We start from the raw sequence: 25,908 nt of genomic DNA on the forward strand, positions 1-25,908 counted from the left end.
GGGCAGTAAATGGTGCACCCCTGTCAGAAATAATAGACATGGGAGAACCATACAACTAAACAATCTCCTTTATGTATAATGATGCATACTCGGGTGCCGTGTAGGTTGTTTTGACTAGTAAAACGTGAGCTGACTTAGTGAGTCGGTCTACTATGACCCAAATAGAGTCATATTTCTTAAAAGTTCGAGGCAAGCCAACCACAAAATCCATATTTATTGGTTCTCATTTCCATTCGGGTATTTCAATGACTTGAGCTAAGCCACTTGGCCTCTGGTGTTCAGCTTTTACTTGCAGACAATTAAGGTACCGTAATACATAATCTGCAATATCTCGCTTCATATTATTCCACCAATAAACATCCATCAAATCATGATATATTTTGGTAGAACCTGGATGTATTGAATATCTGAAGTTGTGATCTTCTATCATAATTGCCCTTCGAAGAACTTCCACATTAGGCACGCATAAACGGCCATCAAGTCTAATCACACCATTCTCATCAAGTGCAAAATTCTTAATCTTGCCACTAAGGACACCTTCCTGAGCTTAAGCAAGCTAGGGTCATCAAATTATTTGGCTTTAACTTGCGCTACTAAAGTAAACTTAGCACTCATACTTGCTATCAACCTTTAATCATACTTCTCATCGAGATGAACCCCTTGTCTAGCTATTTGTTGGGCTTCCTTAACTATTGGACGTTCGATCACACACAACCTGGTCAAACTCTCCATGGATCTTCTGCTTAGAGCATCAGCAACCATATTCGCTTTGCCGGGATGGTAAAGGATATTACAATCATAATCTTTAAGGAACTCCAACCACCTACCTTGGATCATATTCAACTCTTCCTGCTTGAATATATACTGCAAACTTTTGTCATGTGTATAAATGTCATATTTCTCTCCATAAAGGTAGTGATGCCATATCTTTAGACCAAAAATAATTGTTGCTAGCTCAATATCGTGGGTAGGATAATTTCTCTCACGATTATTTAACTACCTAGAAGCATAAGAAATTATCTTGTCATTCTGCATAAGAACACATCCTAATCCTACTCTCGAAGCATCACAATAGATCACACATTTACCTATAGGGGTAGGTAGATTCAGGATTGGTGTTGTAGTTAACCTGTTCTTGATTTATTGAAAAGTTCTCACAAGTTTCAGACCATTGGAACTTCACATTTTTCTAAGTTAACTTTGTCAATGGGGAAGCTACTGAAGAGAACTCTTCTACAAAACGGCGGTAGTAACCTGCCAACCCTAGAAAACTGCAACTCTTTGTAGGGGTCGTCGGTCTAGGGCAACTCTTAACTACTTCTATTTTCTGTGGGTCTACTCTAATGCCTTCTTCTGAGACCATGTGTCCCAAAAATATAACTGTATCGAGCCAAAATTCACATTTGGAAAATTTGGCATAAAGATGACGGTCCTTGAGTATTTGAAGAATTGTTATCAAGTAATTCCCATGCTCTTTCTGGATACGGGAATATACCAAAATATCATCGATAAATACTATGAAAAGGGAATCTAAGAAATTCTTGAATACTTTGTTCATAAAGTCCATAAAAGTTGTTGGTGCATTGGTCAGCCCAAAGGACATCACTAAAAAATCTTAGTGACCATACCGAGTCCTGAAAGCTATTTTCGAGATGTCTGCTTCTCTGATTTTTAATTAATGGTATCCCGATCTCAGATCTATTTTTGAGAAATACCTGGCACCCTACAACTGATCAAATAAATCGTCTATCCTGGGCAGTGGATATTTACATTTGATAGTAACCTTATTCAGCAGGCGGTAATCTATACACATCCATAAGGAACCATTTTTTTTCTTCACGAACAACACTGGAGCACCCTAAGGTAAAACACTAGGTTGAATAAAACCCTTATCTAAGAGGTCTTGTAACTTCTTCTTAAGTTCATTTAGCTCAGATGGAGCCATTCTGTAAGGAGGAATCAAGATTGGTTGGGTTCCTTGCAATGTGTCTATACCAAACTCAACCTCCTTATTTGGTGGTATCTGTGGGAGATCATCCGGGAATACGTCTAAAAATTCTTTCACAATCGGTACTGATTCAAGCAATGGGGAGCCAACTTTCATATCTCGCGCATGTGCTAGATACGTCAAACACCCGTTGCTTACTAGTTTTCTATCCTTAAGGTAAGAAATAAACTTACCCACAGGCCTACCCACTTCACCTCTAACTTTAATTGGATATTCCCCAATAAATGAGGGTTTAACCGTCTTCACGTGGCAATTAACTGTAGCATGACAAGGAGATAACCAGTCCATGCCAACTATGATATCAAAGTCTACCATATCTAACAAGTTCAAATCGGCTAATGTTTCTCGGCCCTAAACTGTGATGATGCAGTTTCTGAATATATACTCAACTTTAACAGACTCCCTTATAGGTGTGGAAACCTCAAACGGAACCCCTAATATTTCTGGTGCTTTTCCAAACTCGACACAAAAATAAGGAGACACATAGGATAAATTTGAACGAGGATCAACTACTACATAAGCAAGGCGACCACAAACCGAGAGAATACTTGTAATACTCTGTTAGACGCCTCAGCATTCTGGCTATCTAGAACTGCATAGAATACGGCCGGTCTGCCTCCTCCCTAAGCTCCACCTTTATTGTCACCACGCCCAGTCTGAGTATTAGATACCCAAACTGGATGAGGTGCAACTATAGAATTACCAATGGATATTTCCTGTCTTATTGGAGTTTTCCCTGGAGTTTGTCCAAGTAGTGGACAGTCTCTCTTAATATGACCCGGATCATGGCAGTGGAACAACCTTTCTGACCCAAAAGTCATTTTCCTAGATGTCTTTTGCTGTACGAAGGACATATAGGATAGGAGTACCGAGATTGACCCTGAATAGTTAAACTTTGTCCCTGAGGGGCTTGACCCTTACTCTGCTGGCCATGTCTAAGTGGAGCTGGATAAAGAGATGAGTGGGCCGTTGATTGAATGTGAGCTAAATGATTCATGCTCTTACCCCCAACTGAAAATCCACTATAAATACCTGTAGTTCTAGACTTCTTGCTATTATCTCTAGCTTCTCTGGAAATTTTATCAAAAGCCTCCTTACGTGTAGCGATATTGACAACCTGAAGATAAATCTTGTCATCCTGATGTGAAGTCATATCTTTTTCCATATATGGATTCAATCCTTCAATAAACCTGCTCACTTTTTCTCTCTCTATCTATATCAAATTAGATGCATATTCTAACCTATTTTTGTAAATTCCATCTCATATTCAGTCACTGACATGGTACCCTGTTTAAGATGTTCGAACTGACGTCGGAGCTCATCCATCTGACTGCTAGGAAAAAACTTGGCCCTGAAACCTTCTTTGAACTGGGGCCAAGTAAGTAGCGGTAATATAGAATCCCTGGCCTTCTTGTAACCTCTCTATCATTGTCCTGTTGCACCCTTCAATCGAAACTCAATCAACTATGTGGCTTGTGTTTCAAGACAACCCAAAGAAATAAATATTTCCTTTATCTCATCCAAATATAACATTGATTCATTTGGTTTATCAGTACCATTATAAGTAGGAGGGTTTAATCTCAGAAAGGCATATGGATCAATAATTCATGTTGGTAACTGCACTGTCTGGGAAATATTTGCAGGGAAAATTGGTGGTTGTAACTCTAGTGGAGCTTGAAAATCATATCATATAACCTCTTCATCTTAATCATGAGAGTCTTGAGGAGGAGCATGAATATGTGCAGCCCGACCACCAGTTGGAGGGGCTAGGGATTCCAGAAAGTTCAAAATTTTGTCAATTCGATTATCCTGCTGATGTGGTGGTACCCGATCATGAACAACTTGCTGAGGTAGAGCTTGTGCATGTCTAGTGGCCCTACTATGAGCCTGATTACCTCTGGCATTTCTACCTCTACCCCTAGCATTTTGACCTTTTTCTCTACCTATGCCTCGTCCTCTAACTGCAGTTGCGGCTTGCACCTCTGGTGCTGCTTCTTGATGATTAGCAACTGGTATCTCAACATTGTTAGCAGCAGAGAATGAAGTTGATCTTGTTCTAACCATCTTGTTTTTGCTGAAAAGAGAGATAAATGGGTGTTAGAATTCTGAAACGTTTAGCTCTAACGCACAATGTAAGAGTAAAAGAAAAGAAATTCTCCTAACATGTCCTTATGCCTCCCAGATATAAGTATGGTGCACAACATACCTATAAATGAGACTTTACTAGACACGGATCATGACTCCCTAGTATTTCTCAAAACTGACTGCTCTGATACCAACTTGTCACGCCCCCAAACTGGGGTCAAGCGTGATTGGCACTCAACCCTTACCACTCGTTGAGTAAATCCTGTACTATTTGTATCAAATTTCAAGTTCAATAGCAAAGAAACTAACATGCTTAAATATTAATTCTAATCAAATTGCAGTTCTTAAAGTGACTGATAAAATATAATAAATAAAGGATAGATCCCAAAATTAGATGATTGCATTTCTACCTAAACAAAGCAAATCCCTAACGTTGGTCAAATGTCCTATTGGACCATGTCTTGGGGAATTAAATTTCTACATAGAATATGGTGACATATTGTCACCTTGTCCCCCATTTTGGTTACCATGCCATGATGGCCATTTAAATGGCTTTAAACAGTTTTTCTCTATCTTTAACATGTGTGTTCGGTCCTCAATATTCGAACGTGATACCGGTTTAATTCCTTGGGCTTCTACTCATATTTTAAAGCTCCAAATTATTCGATTTAGCTCCATTTTATCTTCTTAACTCGGAATCATTTTCTGCAAGGCATAAAACACGTAATAAGTGTAGATCACCATCATTTAAGCTCAAACACCAGTAAAGTGTAGTCATTAGAGTGAAAAATACGGCTAAAATATGGGTTTCTAGCCTACCATCAACACCCCACACTTACACCATTACTCGTCCTCGAGCGATAAAACTACACTCCACATAGACACGACCTTTCTAAACAACTTTCCTAACTTATCACACCAAGAATAATAAAATAGATTCAGCACAATACCGTAACATCCTCGCCTCAAGAGTTGACTCAAAAACACCATGCATTTTTCATAACCTACTCATTTACTCTAACACAAAGGTCAAAGAATTTACCTTACCTTTGTAAATTATGTTCCCTCACACACGTAGTAGAGAATAGTTCCACACGATCAAATTCAAGAACAAATAGAACTCAAAATAGAAAGAATTATCTCCCTCTTAGAAATGAAATTCATATGTGTTTACCTTGTAACGGGCCATCATCCTTAATGCTGCAAAATATTATGTATTAACTGTTACCGGGCGCAAAGCATTTAATACTCCTTTTATGATCGTTATTCCTTCCGGTGACAAGTGTAATAGCTATGTTCGGTGGCCACCCCATATTGTGCCCCACGTGTCCTTTCTTTAAGAGACCATATGTCATGTCGTATTTTTTCTTATACAGATAGTCCCCCGGCTTTACGGTGTCACAATATTGAATTACCTGGAAGTTGGTAGAAAGCACATTTTTGGTGGGAATTACTATAACTCCTTTTAAGATTTCTCACAGTTGATTAGACGCATGTCTCTCCGCATTTAATGCCCCGAACATGCGTCATCTGATGATTCAGTACAGCTTTTGCCGATTATCAAGGTAATCATGCCCATGAATTTATCCGCCACAATTTTACTTATACGCATCATCCCCCTCTTATGTACTTAATAATTTCTCAAACTTCTAACTCGCATCTATATTTCCCAACCATTCTCTTATCTTCTTCGAACCAGAAATTTTCCTTCCTTCTTTTCCAATGGCTTCCTCTTCAAAACGTGCTAGTTATTCAAAGGCAAGAACAAAATCGAGGATTCCATTCCTCCAACAGTGGGTTCCATCATCCCAAGAAGGCTTAGTACTTCGAAGGATTTTGAAGAGAAATTTCCTACTAATAACCATCGCACATGGGTTGTTAGTAGGTACTCTTTTTCTATTTTTCCTTCCAGTATTCCTACTGTGAAGGAGGATTGTCGTTGCCCTGAGTTAGATATTATTTCTCCTATTTTATCGGAGCGAGTGACCCTTCCCAAGGAAGGTATTACATAAGTTTTCACCTATCCCTTTACTTTGGGTGCGTTTTCTTTGAGCGGAGAGCTCGATCCCGTGATTGTGTAATTTTCCTTCGCTACTAAGTGTGCTTGGCACAGGTGAGCCCTTTAGTATGGAGGACGGTTGCTTGCCTTTGATGCCTGTGTCAGGAAACTGCGGAAGAGTTATCATTAGCTTGTATGATGAACATTTATTCCCCCAAGATTTTCCTGGGAGGTATGATAAACCTCTGTAAACGTGGACACCATGCTTTGTTGACTAGCATGAATGATGACAACGATTATGGGTGGATGAAACGGTTCGTTGCAGTTGCCACCGGTGACATTATTCCAACTTCCTTTCTGGTTGCTTGGAATCGTTCTCATAAGTTCCCTTTAATACACTTTCTCTTACTAAATATTCTTTTATGCATGTACTGATCCTTCAACCTTCATATGTTACAGCGACTCGATGGACCCCAATGGTGGTAGGGCTTGGACCAGTGGGTTCAGAAGAATTGTCCCTGTGGAAAGAATTGTCCCTTAAATACGGGAGGAAGGCCAAAAATTATAGCAACTTTATTTTACCTTGTTTCCACTTTTTGTATATGAATAACTTGGTTGAACCCTTCTGACTTGTTCACAAAATTAGGTCTACATGTGGGCTTTGTTGATGTCCCCGAGGAGGATATTTTGGTTGACCATGCTAATGCGGCGAGGCTGATTCAGGAGGCACTTACTCAAATAGGCATATCCGGGTCTGCTTCGAGCGTAGATGTTTCTTTACGGATTTCCCGTCCAGAGAACAAACAACCAAAGAGAATACGTTCCTTTGCGGCCAGAGAAAATAATAAGAGGGTGAAGGTTGATTCCCCCGAGTCATCTCCGGTGACGATGATGACTGGTATTTCTTCTGGGACGGTCATAGACATTGTGATGATCGAATATGATAAAGGATCTAGTGATGAGGGAGCTTCTTTACATAGAAGGATACGATCCTCATCATCTCAACATGATGCTCGATCTATTGAGACAATTGCGCCAACTTTAGGGAGAATCTGATTTAGTTGAATATGCTAACTCCTGCTTTTGGGCCCCAATTGTTGTAACCGGTACTGCGGGGCTAAGTACCGAGTCTGTGCCATCTTTGGTTGGCGAGCATCAAACAACCAGCACTAAATTTGATGCAACTGCTTCTCACTCTTCAACTCCATCATCTTCATCTCCACCTTCACCACCACCAGCAACTGCTACATCATTTCCATCTTCATCCACTCTTCCAACAATGTTTGCTACATCATTTCCATTGGCCGCACCTGACCATGAATAAGGTATCCCTCCTCCACTATCCCCAGTTCATGGTAATTTGGGGAAAAATTATACTGCTCATTCAGAAGATCCACAAAGGAGGAGGAACATTATTCTTTCGGTCTCTACTGGGTGCAACCTGCTATCCTGACCGGTGGAGCTTGCTAATTACCTAAAGCCTTTGTCTTCAAAGAAGGATTGGGAAAAGATTCAGACACTCTCGGGAGAGAGTTTGTTGAATAATGCTATGCATAACGCCGCAACGGTATGTTCCTTTCTTCCTCTATTATTTCTCCAACTTTTGAATGGATGTATTTTAAGTTTTACCTCTTCTTATTTTGCTGGCCAACTTTCTTGCTTTTGAGTTCATTCAAAGGCTGATTCGTGAGAAGGAAGAATTTACTTCTGAACGGGATCAGCTTTTGGCGAAACGGAACTATACTGTTCTCCGCCTCTCGAAACTGGAAACCAATACTACCAAGGCCGTTGTTTTGGAGGCCCGTTTGCAGCAGAGCGAGCAAGAAGTGGTAATCCTTAGCCAAGAAATAGGGTCGTTGAGGGTTATATTTGATGAAGCCAAAACTAAATAGGCAGAAGTCCAGAACGTCATTTTTGTTGCAACCGATCGTAAGGTAGCCTTCGCTGAAAGAGTGATTAATTTGGAAGCAGCCTTAAACTCCAAAAGTGAAGAGCTTGCTGTTATGGTGGCTAAACATGCCCAACTAGAAGAGAAGTACAGGAAAACTATCGATCATAATAGGCTCTTTAGTTCAACTGTCCGTGAACTCGATGTCAGTCTCAAATCTGTTAGGTCCGCCCGGGAAAACCTTTCCACCAAAGTTACTCAACTCAAAGAAGAACTCAAGCGCCAAGCGGCTTCCCTCATTGTTGAAAAAGCTTATTACATGTATATCATGAGTATAAAAACCTTGGAAGAGGCCGAGACTGGTATCATTGACATTGATGCCGAAATTACTAAGGCCATAGGTCTTGATTTGGCTGCAAAACAATGGACTCCTGGCGTAGCCTGACGCTCCAGCTTCTTTTGATTCCGGTTCCGAGTTTTCGGAAACTGAAGAAGGATCGGAAGGCGATGATGATGAAAACCAAGCTGGGTAAAATGTCGAGCCATCGGTGGAACCATTTACTACTCCCGGGGATGTGGATACTTCTCTTCCTCCTGATTCCGGAGACGCTGCAGTTTAGCTTTTCGTTTCTTTTTTCATTTTGTACCTTTATCATTTTGACGTGTCCTTGTAAATAAAAACATATTTTTTACTCAAGTATCGCTTGAGTTTTACTTTCATTTGAATATTCATGCAAGTCTTTAACTTTCGTACTTGCTCAAGTATACTGTGCATGTTGGTTTGTTCGCTCTTTATTATGTGTAATCTCATTACTGTAGTAACATTTGAAGTACTTGTTTAACTTTTAAATGGCAAAATTAACTCATCGTTCAGACAAGAAACAAGATAAAAACAAAGGATTTATTTTAATTTAATTCCTTCTATTTTCAAAAGTACATAAGCATTTTGCTATACATAAAAGAAATTGCCATGACTTATGGCTGTCTTATACAGCTTGTTTCTACGGGGGCTGGTTTGCAGTCCATCATTCCCCCTAGTGTTCGAATGCGAAGAATGCGAATTGGAACATTAGAAGTCTTTTATCTTCGAAGATTCCACCAATAAATTGCTAGGTAATCCTTCACTAGGCAACATATCTTGTTAACCCTTAGGAACCCATGTTATCGAGAGAAATAATACCTAGCAGTCCTCTAGTAGTTTGTGCTCATGAACGATCGGGTAACATCAGTTCGGTAGAAACCTTAACTTCCCGGTGGGAATTTGCTATCGAACCAAAGATCACCTAATCGCCCCCCGAGTGAAGACTTGGCATCGGAAATCTTATTGCAGTTGTCTTCGTAGTATGCTTTCCATTGCTACCTCATTAAAAACCTTGCTAGAAAAACTCAATTGGGACAAAAATTGAACGAAGGAAAAAAGAGTGCAACACATACTTTTCGTTTGACTGTTGTTTATCGGTAGTAATATCTTTTGAGGTGAGCCACGTTCCAGTTATTGGGAAACTTGTCTCCGTTCTGGTTCTCCAACTCGTATGATCCTTTCCCAGTGATAGCTGAAACCAAGGTAAGGGCCTCCCCATGTTGGGCCTAACTTTCCCCCGTTAAGTTCCCGGGTGTTTTGAGTTACCTCAAGACCAAGTCTCCTACTTTGCAATAATGGAGGTTGGATCTTCAATTATAATATTGCTCCATTCTCTGCTTTTGAGCCACCATTCTGACATGCGCCAAGTATCTGCATTCCTCGAGCAGCTCCAAGTTGATTAGCATTGCTTCGTTGTTCGATTCTTCGTTCACCTGGAAATACCTTAAGGTTGGCTCCCCTACTTCCACCGGTATCAAAGCTTTTGCGCCATACACAAGGAAAAAGGGTTTTCTCATGTGCTTGACTTGGCCGTTGTTCGATAGGCCTATAAAACCCCAGGTAATTCTTCGGGCCAATTGCCTTTTGTTGCTTCCAACCTTTTCTTTAGATTTTGTATAATCACTTTGTTTGTTGACTCTGCTTGACCATTCGCGCTTGGATGATAAGGTAAAGAGGTAATCCTCTTTATCCTCAAATCTTCAAGGAATTTTGTAACTTTTGCGCCTATAAATTGCGGTTCGTTGTCGCATGCAATCTCTTTTGGTATTCCAAATCTTCAAATTACAGTTGAATTTATTCGTGGTTTCTAGACAAGTGAATTAATTTGATCCAAAAGATAATGAAATATAAAATACTTAGCCTTAGAATATAGATGGAATGACAGAGCTGATGAGTCCGGGAACGGGGTTTCCAAGCACGACAATGATGAGATCAAAAGTGAGAAAATAAAATTGTATTAAAATATTATATAAAATATAGTGTAAGTTAACCAGAAAATCCATGTCCTTTACAATGATAACTGAGCTCTCTATTTATAGCTATGTCTAGGGAAGGAAGTCCTAGGATCATGCACTTCTTTAATGTCAATTATGAGGGTCATTGATGAAGATGTAACGTTAGACATAAATTCCAAATTCCTTGTAACGGGCCATCATCCTTAATGTTGCAAAATATTTTGTATTAAATGTTACCGGGCGCAAAGCATTTAATACTCCTTTTGTGATCGTTATTCCTTCCGGTGACAAGTGTAATAGCTATGTTCAATGGCCATCCCCATCTTGTGTTCTACGTGTCCTTCCTTTAAGCGGCCATGTGTCATATCGTATTTTTTCCGATACAATATGCCACAAGAAACGTATCATAGGCTTGACCATAGTGTAATACTCTACTAATTTAGCTTATTCAGTCAAGGATCAAGTAGGACTTTATTTTATTATAATGTAAGCTGCGAGATGGGTAAGATATATTTGGATATAAGAGTGACTATACCTCCCTAAGCACCTTTAATACATACAATTTAACACCCAAAACCCCACACTTATGTCAAACCATAACTTCACCTTCACATCCGTATATGCCAACTCCCAACTTTTTTAAGCACAAATACATCAAAAGTTACCACTATGAATGAATATTTGCACAACAATGCAACTATATATATATATATATATATATATATATATATATATATATATATTCAATTCAAGTGGCTCTTATTTTTTTCAAAACAGTGCACATTTCTCCTTATTTCATTAGTTTCACTCAAAAGCCAAACCAACATCCCACACTTTAACTTTTACAAAGTTCATAACAATTTCAAGTACTCGCGAGAGGTAAAATGGGTAAGGCTTGTAATGTGGTTGCCAAAGAAACAGGATTACAAGCTCAAAAGTGTTAACTAAGATACATAACAATTAGGTGGGTACAACATATAACTGGCTCAACAAAGAAACTCCTATATCACTTCCAAGATTGAATAAAACTACTATTTTGCTTTGCAAACACACGGGGCAAGTTCTAGACATCAAATATAATGCACAGAATACACAAAATCTCACACACACATGGCACAAAACTCACACAGGATCGAACTCATCAAAACACTTTAGTCAAAGTAGTTAAGCAAAGTTAAGATAATACAATTTAAGGTGCTTATACAAGAGTCAAAAAGTGAGCCTAAACGTCACAACTAACACACTTACTATTTCAAGGCATATGCAGTCAAGAGATATTGCTTTCATTTCAAAATACAGCACAAGGTTTCCTACTTCTAAAAAAAACTAATTGTACCCGGTTCAAATAAAATCCTTGAAAAAGAATCGCGGCACAAAGAAAAACCAAGGGGGAATTATTATACTACCTAAAGAAAATAATATTTTTTTCTTCGACTTTTAAAATTTTCAATCAAAAGAAACTTAAACACACCCAAGAAATGAAAACAAACAGTTATTTACTTATTTATATCCCCACCCCACACTTTAAATTATGGCATGTCCCCATGACACACAAATAAAAAGCAAGAGGTAACGAAAACTCCCTTAAACCTTTTTCGTTTCCGAGAACTTGTGAATTCCACCTAATTCTGAATTCATTCTTCATTTTCGCTCATCGGGTTTCATTATGGAGTTCATCAGGCCAAACTCCTCTAAGGATATTTGTAAGACCCGCTCTTTTATTTCTTTCTTGGTCTCATTTTGAGAGGTAGATTGTTCTTGTAGGATTATCCTCAACCTGTTTCTGCATTCATTCATAAGATCAATCCATGCATATTCATGTAAATCTCCAAAAATAAAATTCATAGGATCAAGGTTAGAATAAGAAAATGAAGAAGAAAAGTCATCTGAATATTCATGTGGTATGTCCAAGACCAATGATTCTTCATTCTCTTCTAGTAAAAATTGTAAATGTGGATACGTGGGTGGGGATTTTAATTCTTCTTGTATTGCTTCATAATCAACCAAAGCCTCATTTTCAATCAATTCAGTTGAAACTGAGTCCTCTTGCAAAGTGGAAAACTCTCTCTGTAGATGTTCATCATCTCAGGTAGGCTCATTTTCACATGGTATCTCTTCCATATATTCACTATTACAATGTAACAAGCTAAGTCTATTTACTAATTGATTCACTTGCATTGTTAGGTTGTAAGTGGCTTCATCATCTTGTATAAATTTCTCTTCCACCTTATTTATGAACTTATACATTAGCTCTTCTAAACTACCATTCTCCTCTTGAAGTGGTTGTCTCACTTCACTTTCATTCCAGACACAATAAGGGTATTCATCCCAACCAGAGTCAGAATTGTACCCATATAAATCCTCATACCTATACGGACTAGAGATAAAGTGAGAGTGTTCAAAAGATGAACCATAGGAAGAATACCTACCTTCTTGACAATCAACTCATAGATGATTTCCACCGCATTTAAAACACGTAGCACACCGCTAATAACATTCAGCTGCTAACTCTTCAACCGTTTTCTTAGGCTGGTTGTACTCCATCTTCACATCATTCAGAGTTCAATAACAAGAATATGCTCTTCAAAATTTCTTCAACAAAAAAAACCTTGAAGAGAAGTTAACCAAACAAACTAAAAATAAAATAAAAAATTAAAAGTTAATTCCTGAATTAGCACTACAAACTACTTTAAACACTATTGATAACCAGCAACGACGCCAAAATTTGACGAGTGCAAAACACACACTTAAATTGTGCTCGCTAGTCAAAGATAGTTTAGTATAATATTGTGTCCACATGGATTGGATTTATATAGTTTTCTCGTAGTTTCTAGCTTTATTGCTATACAGGAGGATCAACAGTTAAGATTTATATGATTAATGATAAGATTTAACTAAGAATTTAAAATCTACAGTTATTGACTAGTGACTATCAAAATAAGAAATAAGCAATTAAGGTTATTAGTGGAAGTGGATAGGGTTTTGACATAATAAGTGCAACATAATTGTCCAGGATCTAAATCTAGATAATTCACTTCCAATATTCAAGTGAGTCTCTCGAATTCACTTTATTATTAGTTCAAACGTTCAGCAAAAACTCCTCTCTCGATTAAGTCTTAACCTCACGAGATGAACCAATTTAGGCACTGTGAAGATATGCAAGAATGCGTAATGGATCGGTCTTTTGTAAAACCTCTTTCGATTATTCTCCTAACTAGATTTAATCAATGATTCAACTATCCACTTTCGATTACTTAGAAGAATCTATGAACTCAACCAACAATATAATGCAAAGATATCACAAGTTATGCCTCTTTCAGTTACAATAATAAGTGAATATAGATGCAACAATTAAATCTTTCAAAAAAGATTCAAATACATAAATATAGAGTTATAATCCACAAACAATCATCAATACACCAAATCCAACAAAACCCAAAAGGATCTACTCCATAGACATGGAAAGGTTCTTCACAAATGTAACTAAAGTATAGGAAAATATAAATTGAATCCAAACTCGGATCTTGAGTGAGGAAGGAATGATAAAATCTTTGTGCTTGTGTCCTTCCAACTCCTCCTTAGCCTCTTTGGGCCGAATATTCGTCAAGAGTCCATCTAAAATAGTATTTTTGGTGTATTTAAGCCGCTCCCAAAATAAACCCCAGACGAAACTACCCTTTTTAGTGAAAATGGAAAGTTAGTCTAATATTTTTGTGCTACCGCGTCGCACCATGCGGTCCGCTTGTGAAAAATTCTAGAACATGTCGACTTTTCATTTCTGGGCACAATTTGCACTGCCGCGCGTGCCCCGTGCCACGCGGCTGTTGACAAAATCAGAAGATTGCATTTCTGCCTAAATAAAGCAAATCCCTAACATTGGTCAAATGTCCTATTGGACCATATCTTGGAGAATTAAATTTCTACATAGAATATCGTGACATATTATCATTTTGTCCCCCATTTTGGTTACCATGCCATGAAAGCCATTTAAATGGCTTTAAACAATTTTCCTCTATCTTTTACATGTGTATTAGGTCCTCAATATTCGAACACAATCCCGGTTTAATTTCTTTGGCTTCTACTTAGATTTCAAAGGTCCTAATTATTCGATTTAGCTCCAAATTATCTTTTTAACTCAGAATCATTTCCTGTAAGGAATAAAACATGTAATAAGTGAAAATCACCATTATTTAAGCTCAAACACTAGTAAAATATAGTAATTAGAGTGTAAAATAAGGCTAAAATACGGGTTTCTAGCCTACTATCCTAAAGAAGGCCCGAACATCTGAGAAGGGTGGCTCATTGCACTGTGTGAGTGAAAGGAACATGGGGACTGTGAGGATACTACTGGTAATTCCTTAAAGCATTTAAATATATTTTTATCAAACTACATTTATTTCAATTTAGTTAACATGTTTTATTATATTTGTAGGAAAAAGAATATGAGAGGAAGCTGGCTCACGATAAGTTCTTCATGGAGACTCACATCCAGAAGAAGAAGATACCGACAAATCCAAATAGATGGATCGATGACCGGACAGAGACTACCTATGTAAGTTTCATAACTACTCTAAATTAAAATTAATGTTTATAACATTATAGATTTAATAATTTTCTATCTTCTAAATAAAGGGTGTGTATAAGACTACTCTCGAGGAGTACAGTTAGAGTCGGCCACCGAATGAGCAGGGCGACCCACCTTCTATTTCAGACGAAGAAGCAAAGAAGGTTTGGTTGGATGTTGCCGGTGGTCCTAAAAAGGGATAGCATATGGCCTTCCAGAGAGATCATTTCGGCGCTACAGGGCTGGATTGCAAGGTATAGGGACTTCCGGCCAGAGCGAGGCACTTGATAGGTCGACTCTCTTGGCTCTGGAGAAGAAGATAGCAAAGATGTCAGCAGAGCTTGAAGAGGCAAAGGGTCATCTAGAAAAGAGAGATCAATAATTTAATACCCTTTAAGGTTAGTTGGCCAATCGTTTTGCTGGTGAAGCTTTCCCGATTCCCTGGTCTCGTAAGTCCTTCATAGATGCTACTCATTCTCATCGTGATCCTTCGAACCGTGCCGACAATGAAACTTTTAGTAGTGGAGATGACGCAGTACAAAACACTCATTGAATGGTGTGTATTGCTTAACAAAATCTTGAAGTTGTGAATATGTAGTTGGAATAGTTTTGAATAATATTTGTATTGTTGATATTATTTTGTTATTGATCATTTGTATTGTTGTTGTTGTTGTTGGCGTTGTTATAATATTTGCGTTGTTGGTTAATTGTTGTTGTTGTTAGCGTTGTTATAATATTGAATTGTGGTTGAATGACATGAATGTAATTGTGTCATTATAGGTTGGTTATTGACAGGTGGTGTAGCTTGAAAGCAACCGTATTCTGCCAGGTTTTTTCCCAAAAAACCAACCTCTTTCCAACCGATTTTGTTCGGAATGTTCATATTAAAAACCCAAAAATTTATTTACCGACCGAAGTCGGTCGGTAATTTTAATGTGCAATCTGCAGAAATTTATAATTACCGACCGACTTCGATTGAAAATTACCTTTTCTTAATTAATTTTATTTTAATAATTCCGACCGATATCGGTCGGTATACTAAAATTTTAAAATAAATGAAAAATTATCTAATTATAATAATTCCGACCGATATCGGTGGCTATTGTAAAAAATAAATAAAAATTACCTACCGGTGTCGGTTGGTATATTTAATTTTTCAAGAAAATGTGTCAGATAAAGTGATCAACTTATGGTTGAATGGACCGGTCGATTTCGATCGAAAATTATGACTAAAGGTGGTCGCTTCCATTTAACGACCAGTCTTATTTCGACGAATTAAAATCGTTTGGAGATCAGTCGATTTTTCAATATTTTTGACTGAAATCGATCAATTTTTTGGATGATTTTTGGCAGTTTACTAGTAGTGTTAGCTTATTTAAAAGAATATTTTAGTAATTTAATTTTTACCTTTTGAGGTTCTCATTTTTATAATTATATATATATATATATATATATATATATATATATATATATATATATATAGATAGATAGATAGATAAAAGAGCCATTCAATTTTGCCTAAGTATCACACAAATCAGCTATAAAAAATTATGCTTGAATGATTTTGTTGTCACATCAATATTTAGTTTACGATTTTGGTGCAATAAATTTAGATGTTGAGTAAACTCCAAAAGCTGTCATTATTTCTGGAGAGAGCACCTTAGGTGACCAAATAATTAGCTGGAAAAAGCTAGCTTCGAGTGAGATAGCTATGTGGCCTTCTCAAACTCGAACGGCCAATCAAAATAGCTACTCCTAAAATCCTAGGTTATGGTAGCAAGAATTCTTATTCCTATTCCTATATATGTTTGATTAGCCGCCTTCCACGTCGACAAAGTTACAAAGCAACCTTTCTTATTTGGGAATTGGTAAAATGGGCGGTGGAAAACAAGTAGACATGCACTAGACACCCCCCCCCCTCTCCCCTTTCAGTATATGGAGTAGTATTCTTGTTTTTTTCTTTTCTTTTCTCTTAACCTTTAATTTGTTTCTATGCATCTTTGTCAGGAACTATGCTGATTTGTGAAACGCAGAAATTCCAAGACATCTGTGTTTTTGGTGGCCCAATCCCCATAATTCCTTAGGAAAAGGTTTCCAGTTCCCCACTCTTTTGAGTTAGATCAGAACGAGAAGGATCTGTTTTAAAAAATATAGTGGCGGAATCAAAATTTTTATTAAGGTAAATTAAAATATAAAAAAATAAACTTACCAGAAGTCAATGAATATTATTATATACTAGTATATATATATATATACATATTTTTAAAAAAATTATCGAACTAAACAATGTAATTTTTCGACCAAAAGATGTCATGTGACTCTGCCATGAGATACATGTGGTCTTCAAGTTGGACCGCATTTTTGCCAGATAAACCAAAAAATTAATTTTCTCAAGTTTAATGTCGTGCATATTATATAATCAGAGGTAAATGATACTACTGCAAATATAATTTTTGAACCGTATGTATAATTCAGAAAATGGCGATGTCTTTAAACAAGACAAGATGATTTTCACGCCTCAATACCTTTCTTCTTAGTTACTTTCGGTTATTTTATTTTTGTAACGTTCTTCAACTGCCAAAAACATTTAAATAACATATATAGTGTAGTAGAATAGTGATCAGTGGAACTGTAGCAAAAAAACTTTTGATTGATTGTACTCCCTCAGCCTCTAATTCTAATTCTAATCAAAGGAGCAAATTTGGAATTTAGCCAAAAGAGGAGTTGGTTGCCGTTTTGGCCTAGCAAAGTACTTGTAATTTTCTTCTCTAATTAGGTTTGGGATACGCGCTTGAGAGGATAAAAAAGGACAAACGGAAAGGAGTAGGACACTGAATTTAGTCAATGACTCAACGTGGATTACATAAGCACACAACGTGTAAAGTGAATAGTTCATCCTACAATATCCGCTCCACTTTTTGGCTACATCTAACATTACTATATTTTCCCCTTTACTCTAATCCACCGACATAGCAAATGAAGTGATTCGACAATTTTAACCTAGTATTATCAATAGGATTAATAGTGATTCGACAATTTTAACCTAGCGCTATTTTTAATATTACACTTAAAATCTGAAATATGTAGTCTAAAAGTACTTCCTTTAAGAATTATCCACTGATCTCATCTATACCTAGTTTTGCCACAGATGTGCGAAAAAGATTTCATTATTTTGATCAATTTCAAAAGAGGATAAATCTGAACATAGTGAAATATTTCTATTTTAATTACTTATTAGACTGAAAATAAGAAACAAAAAATTGTTAGATAAGAAAATACTATTAAAAATCGTATTTTCGGTCAATATAATTTTTGTGTGAGAAAATAAAGTTATATGAGTTTGTTGAAAAAAAGTCACAGTTATAAAATCATATATGAAGTTTACTAAATATTTTTTATATCATTCTTCTTTTTCTCTTTCCAAAATGCTACTAGTTGTTAATACTACGGTACGGTGTCACTCTAACTCAGTATTTTCTGTCAAAATTTTTCTTTAATCCAAAATGGAGCTGTAAGTAATTCTAAACGGGCACACACTTATGCTCTATTTAGTAGGTACAAGATTGTTTATTCCCATCCAAGTACGGTAATATTAGAAACATTTCCACATGAGACAAGAGTGGTTGCTCCCTCCACTTCCAACCAAGAGGTTGTGAGTTCGAGTCATCCCAAGAGCAAGGTGGAGAGTTCTTGGAGAGAGGGAGCTGAGGGTCTATCGAAAACAGTCTCTCTACCCCATGATTAAGGGTAAGGTAATACTTTTTTTATTATTTGATTAGTTTTGTGAGTGCCTCCTATAAGTGAATGATAAGCGGCCCCTCCATGGTGTGGGATAAGCTTGTCTCTTAGTTACTGAGCTCTAACGTAATTTTGTTAAAGTTGTGGGGAAGGAATAGATACTGCATCTGCTCTTTAATTTTGTCCTTTAATTTTTCAATGGCAACTTGCGTGGGGTTTATATGAAATTATGAATGAACCCACCCAACCATAGTCTGATCGTAACTGCTCTTTTATTAGAAGAGTTTTTTTATTTTTTTATAAGAGGTTATTGTACCACAACGACAACTAATATGCTTCAATTCTAAGTCAGTTTTATATAAATTCTCGCTATCAATATTTTATCAGTATTATCATAGAGAAAGGACAACTTAAATCTTAATGCATAAGGTATTTTACCACGAGTTCACAAATTACTATCTCCTCCTCCTCCTGAATCCTACTAACACTTCTTGACCGTCCAACTTTGGCCATAAATAATTTTGAGTATTTTTTAAGGAACCAGGCTTAAACTTTTTTTTGAAAATAATGCTTGTTCATTAAATATGATCAACTTTTTAAGAGAAAAAAAACTTTGAGAAAATTTTTAAGTTCCTAAAAACTAGTTTATGACAGTTATTGGGTGAAAATTCCTTTTCCACTTATAAAATTTTAATTTCTTTTCAAATAAAATATGTATATAAACACAATTTCAACTTTCAAAAATTATTTTTTAACACAAACTTCAAGAACTTGTTTTTCAAGTTTCAACCAAATTTGTGAGCTTATTCAAGAAACTATTTGCAAATGAGTATTTGGACATCGACAAGGCAATGTATTCATAACATACATACATCTTTTTCTCTATATTTAATATAGCGGTGACCGGGAAAATAGAAAAGAAAAGGCATTTATTTTGGCGACCAACACTTGTTATTGATAGTTGAAAGAAGCTCAATCATTAGGATGGAAGTGAGCAGTGTACTAGTCCATACTTTCTATATACATACCACCATATTACTTATTTTGGAAAGACCATCCAGCTCTATTAAACTATAGTATATATATTGCCTCTTCTAAAGGAAGCAGCAGACTTTAGAAAGCGACACCACGACACAATATCTAGGCGTATCCGCAAAAAAAAAACACTATTATAAGTCTGTATTAGCTAGCGTATACATACGGGTTGGAAATTATCAATTTTAACCCAAGCTCCAGTAGTAGCTGCATTTGATTTCGGTTTCAAAGATTCTTTTTCACACAATAAAAGTGAGAAGATAAAGTGGCGCTGTAAGTTTAAAAAAGAAGATGAGGAACATGGCGAGTTCTGCCTCATCCAAAGGCATCGCCGCTATTGTAGGCGTAGGGCCTAATCTTGGCCGTTCCATCGCTCGCAAGTTCGCCCATGAAGGCTTTACAGTTGCTATACTTGCCCGTGACTTGGGTTAGGATTTAATCTTTAAATTTTGAAGGTTTTGATTTCTTTGAAAATGTAGTTAATTGGAGCTATATACTTAAAACTCTCTGTTTATTGTAACAGGTAGATTATCTAGATTTGCTGACGAGATAGCAAGAGAAGAAAAGGCACAGGTATTTGCTATCCGAATCGATTGCTCCGATTTACGAAGCGTAAGAGAAGCATTTGAGGGAGTTTTATCTCTTGGTTTTGTGGAAGTCTTGGTTTACAATGCATACCAGCCAGTTTCTTGGAACCCCACAAATTTTACAGACATTAGGGTCGAACATTTTGAAAAATCTATCGCCGTTTCCTCCGTCGGTGCCTTCCACTGCGCTCAACAGGTCCCAAAATTTTACATTACATATATGGATTTACTAATGATGACTTAATTATATGCACTAACAGTATAATATAAATTTTCAGGTACTACCAGGAATGGTAGAAAGAGGAAGAGGGACGGTTCTCTTTAGTGGTTGCTCAGCTTCTCGTAATGGTATTGCCGGCTACTCTGAATTATGTAAGTCATTAAGTTTCTTCCTTTGATCATTTCATTTCCTTTAGTTGCATTTGATACATATTTTCAGTTCGGTTCGATGATATCAAGGAACAAACTAAACAAGAAAAAATCACAGGCTGTGGAAAGTTTGCAATGAGAGCCTTATCGCAATGTCTAGCAAGAGAGTTTCAACCACTTGGAATACACGTGGCACATGTCATCATCCACGGCAACGTCGGCGCACCTCGGTTTGTCTTTGTGCCCTTTTTCTCTTTTTTGTACACGTACTCCTCCACTTGTCCACTCATATATTCCTTGCCGGTTTTGGTAAGCTTTTCTGCTTACTGAAACTTCTCAATCAAATTTGTGCTTTACTTCATTTTTCTGCTAAGTTGCTACCTTTAAAAATATTATTTATCCAAAGTAGATACAGGAATCTTTTTGTTGTATTTACCTTTACAACAATGACAACTCGGATCAAAAAGTTTTTTATTTGGATATTCCACGAGATGGAACTTTTATGGTAATTAAGGTGCCCTTGAGATGGTCTAGTCTATAAATGAAATTTTGGGCAAGCTAAAGATTTTCTTTGCCATTTGGGGGGCATCTTTGGTCTTAAGATTAGGGAGGGAACTTAAAATGGGCATGGTTCGCTGTTTTAAGTTCTGTTTATTAATTGTGTATAGATTTCTTACACTATTAAATTATTCTAATTTATAATAACAGGTAACTCTTCGTAACAAAGTCTAATATCATAGCTTGAAAAGTTTAGTAATAACTTGCTAGAATTAGTTTAATTGAATTGACCTCAGTGTATAAATATAACTTAAATCCAAATGTAATGAGGATCTAGCTAGTATAAATATAACTTAAATCCTCTCATTTAATCTTGTAGGGATAAATTTCTCATATATTGAACTTTCAAGTGGTGAAAGTCAGCCTCACTAAAGATTGTGGACCAGAAAGATCTAGTGAAATTCTTTAGCATTAATGAACTGACTGCTGCACCTACCTACCAGTGCTCTTTATCCCCCCGCCCAAAAAAAAGCAATTTTTTACTTAATATGCTAGTAGGGCATGGATAAAGGAATAATACAGATAGGATTGGACTACAGCAATTTGCTACTTTGGCCTCAGAAATTTACATACCAATGCCTGGAGCTTGTAGTCATTCTGTCCATCAAATTTCTCTATTGGTTTCTTATTGGTTTAGAGTATGCATTGCTAGCTCTATGTGAGGCGAATTCAGCATTTAATTAAGTCAGTTAATTCGTAATAAGTATGCGATCTTATTATGTGTATACATTTTAAATTATTTTTGCATATGAAAATACTTAATTCAAGACGAAAGCAATGGGTCAATTGGACCCACAGAATTCGCCCCAAATCTGCCTCTGGGGATCACCCTAATATGCTGCATATCTAGTATCAGGGCTCAGAAATGGTTTTGAGTTCTTCCCAAAAGCATGAATAAACTACTAAAATGTTAGCCTATGTTAAGGTGCTACTTTCTTGAGTTGTGTTTGCAGGGGATCAATGGTATCGACTTCACATAATAGACTGTTGGTTGGTGAACAACAGCAACAACAACAAAGTGTAGGAAGGGACGGTTTGATGGATCCGGACGCGCTGGCGCAGACCTACTGGCACTTGCACATTCAAGACAGGTCTACTTGGACACAAGAGATCGATCTCCACCCCTCCAATCCAAGATACATGTAGAAAGAAACGAAATACCTGCCTTTTCTTGAATCATTTATAATTCAAATGCCTATATGTTCTTTTCCTTTGTTATGTGATTCTGGATAACAACAAAGTGGCAAGGTTCAAAGCTGAGTCACTGCCACTGTCGCCCATATGTACTATAAATGGCCTGCTAAGTTGGACATTTTCAATTTAGTGCCGCATTGTGTGATTGAATGGGATGCTATGTAAAATTGATTTGGTTTGGAATTGTCAAATTAGAATTTGAAGGAAGGTGAATGGGATCTTCGTATGAGTTTTGAGCGGAAAAGAAAAATCTCAAGCCAGCAAAATTGCAAATTAAGGGTAGGAAATATGAATTAGGTGGGGGACAGGCTCTCAATGGTTAGAAGAATTGAAGTGGTATCCGTGGCTATGTTTGCAGGAGAATGTTAGATTGTTTACATCACACTAGGGGTGCGGCCTTCCCGACTTTTGCATCAATATAAGATTTGTGCATTGAACTCTTTTTTTTTTTTTTTTTTAACAGAGGCGCTTGTTTGTACATTGGATTATGTATTCTGCAGGTATCCTTCCACTCTTTATGGTATACGATTCTTTGTTCAATCATAGTCATGCAAACAGTATCTTCGAGTAAATGTACTGGTGTAGGATTCTGTCCAGCGAGAACAAAGAACTTTATGACGTGTAACCTATGTTATTTGGAGCCCGGAACTAAAATGTGGTTCTTTTGGACTCAAAGAACTAAAATGTATGGAAAAAAAATATCGTGACCAAATTATATATAACGCCCTTTAAAAGGGCGTTATATTTGAACCTGAAATGAGCGGGAAGGTATAGCGCTCTTTATTAAGATGCTATAGTATAGCGCCATAATAAAGGGCGCTATACCCACATAAAAGGGCGTCCAGTCCCCTTCCCCACCAAACCAGTGTCATCCTCCCACCCCCCACCCCCACCCAATTAAAGAATACAAACAGCGGTCCTCCCCCCTATTTTTAATCAAAAAAAGCTCGAGTGGAGTCCATTGATCCCACAAAAAGTGTAGATTCTCGGTCTCACATCCTAGCTAAGGCGTTATCTCGGAGTGGGTTGTTTGTTTCGGCTCCAAATCATCAAATCTTCAATTTTTTAAAAACTTAAAATTGAGGTATTGCGACTTAGTTTTTGTTAAAACTCGTATAAAAAATGCATATTAGTTGTTTTTAATGTGTTCTATATTGTTTTGTCATTGTTTTGCGATTTAACTAATTTATTGTTTTTATCCGAATTATAGTATTAGTGTACTAAAAAAATTAGTAAAAATAGAGCAATTATTATTAGTTGTTAAAAAAATATTAATTAGTTACTTTTTACTGTGGTATATGTATTTTCGTGAATGTTTTGTGATTAAATTTATTTATTTTTATCCGGTTTAGATTATTTATTTGCTTAAAGACTAGTAAAATATATAAATTGTTACTTTAGTTTCCTTTAATGGTATCTTGTGGCCTAATGTAGTGCTTGTATTTATAATGTAGTGCCCTTTTAGTGTAGTAAAATGTAGTGTCCTTTAGTGTAGTTATCTTTTTAGTTATTGAAATTAATCATTTAAGTATCTCTTATACACAAAAATACATCAAAAAAATTGATAGTTCAAATACAAACTCTGTCCAATTCTAGTCAACGATCGTAAGAAAATAACATGAGAAAACAACAATATTTCCCGGACTAAGTACAGGAAGATGTGCCGGGCGAGCATGGGCACCCAGCGAGACGTTGCAGGATTTTTGCCGTTGCTGCAGGTGAAAACATAGTCGAATACTCTCTTCATTATAACATACCTAGTAAAAATATACCTTAAATTTTACGTCCACGTTATATATTAGGTTTGGGCCTGGGAACGGTTCCTGCAGTTGTAGCCACCTCTACCACCCTTAGCTCCGGATGCACTACCTCTGTTTCTCCCTTTAGCTAGGAGGTGGGTTGATAGGCGAGGATATGGACAGGAGTACAAGGCTTGACATAATCTCCCATATTGCCGGGATTTGTTGGATTTACTAGAGGGCACACAAGTAAATGTATACCTAAGTTTACTTGGCCTGGCTTTATATGTGTTGCGTATACTCACGTTTCCTGTTTTGATTTAATAGTTCATGTGGAGTCCATATAACGACGAGTTAATAGCTGGTTTGCCTGATTATTGCTCGACCGGCCGAATTATGTGGAGCTCTTCCGTCCCGTTGATGTGTCTCGATATTGTCGAGCATCATGCCACCGAGCGGGTACTTCGCCAGTTTGGTCGCCCGCAGCTTGTACCGCCACCGCCCGCTTGGCATATGACACATTACCAGCGGGATGATCGTTCCAGGGTGGACCAAATATATGTGGCATGGCTAGAAGCGCAGATCGATACTTGGGGTCAGCGACATGACCTGATTCCCCCCCCCCCATCCACCTGACTGACCGGATGGTGAGCATAAGTATATGGGCTGGTACCGTAGCGTTACCCGACTTTCATCGGGAATCTCGTTTATCACGCTGGCGGTCGGTACATTCCATACGCCGTGAGGCACGAGGCACCGGTATGTTATTTGGTATACTTACTTATAACGTTAACCTAGCGTTCCGTAATTTATATTTTACATGTTGTGCGGGCTATTGGCCTACATCTGTTCCATCAGTTGGAACTGCAGATGCAGTAGCATATCGGCGAGTGAGCAGCCGCTTTGTACGAGTATGGGCGGCAGGTTACTGATCTGGCTTCCCGGACATTGAGGCGAGCCCGAGATGATGAGAGCTTAAGATACGAGGTTGAGTATGTGTCGCCAGAGCAGTACCATCGTGGGCCACCAGTGGAGCCGGAACGTGGTCGACGTGGCAGACGTGCCCAAAGAGGTAGGGATGTCCCACGAGGTAGGGGTGTCCCATGAGGTAAGGGTGTCCCAAGAGGTCGTGGAGGTCGGCGAGGAGGTGGTCCCCAGCAAGGGGTCGTTGAGGCACCTGTTGAGGATGTTGGAGTTGATCAGCCGGGTGACCTCCATGAGCCAGATCATGCTCATAGTGATATGCCGCCATTCAGCCTTCAGCTTACTCCAGGGACTTCGCAGGTGACCCCGTCAGCTCCATTATTGATCGCGGGCACAGCCATTACGCGAGAGGATTGGGATAAGTATTTTTCTGACCCATCGACCGTTGTTGATGATCGTCCGATACGAGATGTGGATAGTGGGCGCCGGCTGAGTTTTGGCTAATCATCGAGGGATGCTGAGGATCTTTCATAGGTGCAGGTTTGTTTGTATTACTATTATTTATATTTGTTTTTATCTCATTGATTAGTCATAAATATCTAAATATTTTTTTTAAGGCTTCATCCTCGCCCGTCACATAGGTCACCTTGTGCGATACTGACATGGCTGCGACGGATAATTATATTCAAGAGCCTGACGAGACCATGGTAAGACAATTAAAATTTATGTGACTTAACACGTACATTACTAATAAATATTTCATATACTAAAATATCTTATTATTCTGTAGGTTACTGCTGGACCGACGGCCCCTTCTACCGAGCCTGCCAACTCTACTGATGATCATGCTGCAGCGCATCCTCCGATATAGAGGCGACGTGATGAGAATAATCCTGATAGTGTA

At 37.6% G+C, this 25,908-nt stretch overlaps 3 protein-coding genes across 3 annotated transcripts; 1 reads left to right on the forward strand and 2 right to left on the reverse strand.

Moving 5' to 3' along the window:
- Positions 1-223: 223 nt before the first annotated feature.
- On the reverse strand, positions 224-762 carry LOC104105027 (uncharacterized). Its single transcript, XM_009613257.1, has 2 exons — positions 658-762; positions 224-541 (listed from the first exon to the last, which is right to left on the reverse strand). The coding sequence occupies exons 1-2, from the start codon at positions 760-762 to the stop codon at positions 224-226; spliced, it is 423 nt and encodes a 140-aa protein (XP_009611552.1).
- A 1,096-nt stretch (positions 763-1,858) lies between these two features.
- LOC138905442 (uncharacterized) lies at positions 1,859-2,323 on the reverse strand. The gene has a single exon (XM_070193966.1). The coding sequence runs from the start codon at positions 2,321-2,323 to the stop codon at positions 1,859-1,861; it is 465 nt and encodes a 154-aa protein (XP_070050067.1).
- Positions 2,324-19,571: 17,248 nt separating this feature from the next.
- On the forward strand, positions 19,572-22,781 carry LOC104105022 (uncharacterized). Its single transcript, XM_009613251.4, has 5 exons — positions 19,572-20,060; positions 20,157-20,416; positions 20,499-20,592; positions 20,708-20,819; positions 22,101-22,781. Exons 1-5 carry the CDS (start codon positions 19,925-19,927, stop codon positions 22,291-22,293), a joined length of 795 nt encoding a protein of 264 aa, XP_009611546.1. The 5' UTR covers positions 19,572-19,924; the 3' UTR covers positions 22,294-22,781.
- Positions 22,782-25,908: the final 3,127 nt, after the last annotated feature.

This window comes from Nicotiana tomentosiformis, chromosome 2 (assembly GCF_000390325.3).
Source record: "Nicotiana tomentosiformis chromosome 2, ASM39032v3, whole genome shotgun sequence".
NCBI lineage: Eukaryota > Viridiplantae > Streptophyta > Magnoliopsida > Solanales > Solanaceae > Nicotiana > Nicotiana tomentosiformis.

Excerpts from the sequence above, each read along its gene's own strand:
- LOC104105027 (XM_009613257.1), bottom strand. The coding sequence starts at position 762 with ATGGTTGCTGATGCTCTAAGCAGAAGATCCATGGAGAGTTTGACCAGG. Across the intron at positions 542-657 it reads AACAAATAGCTAGACAAGGG|GAAGGTGTCCTTAGTGGCAA; the intron begins GTTCATCTCGAT and ends GCTTAAGCTCAG.
- LOC138905442 (XM_070193966.1), bottom strand. The coding sequence starts at position 2,323 with ATGGTAGACTTTGATATCATAGTTGGCATGGACTGGTTATCTCCTTGT.
- LOC104105022 (XM_009613251.4), top strand. The coding sequence starts at position 19,925 with ATGAGGAACATGGCGAGTTCTGCCTCATCCAAAGGCATCGCCGCTATT. Across the intron at positions 20,061-20,156 it reads TATACTTGCCCGTGACTTGG|GTAGATTATCTAGATTTGCT; the intron begins GTTAGGATTTAA and ends TTATTGTAACAG. Across the intron at positions 20,417-20,498 it reads CCTTCCACTGCGCTCAACAG|GTACTACCAGGAATGGTAGA; the intron begins GTCCCAAAATTT and ends ATAAATTTTCAG.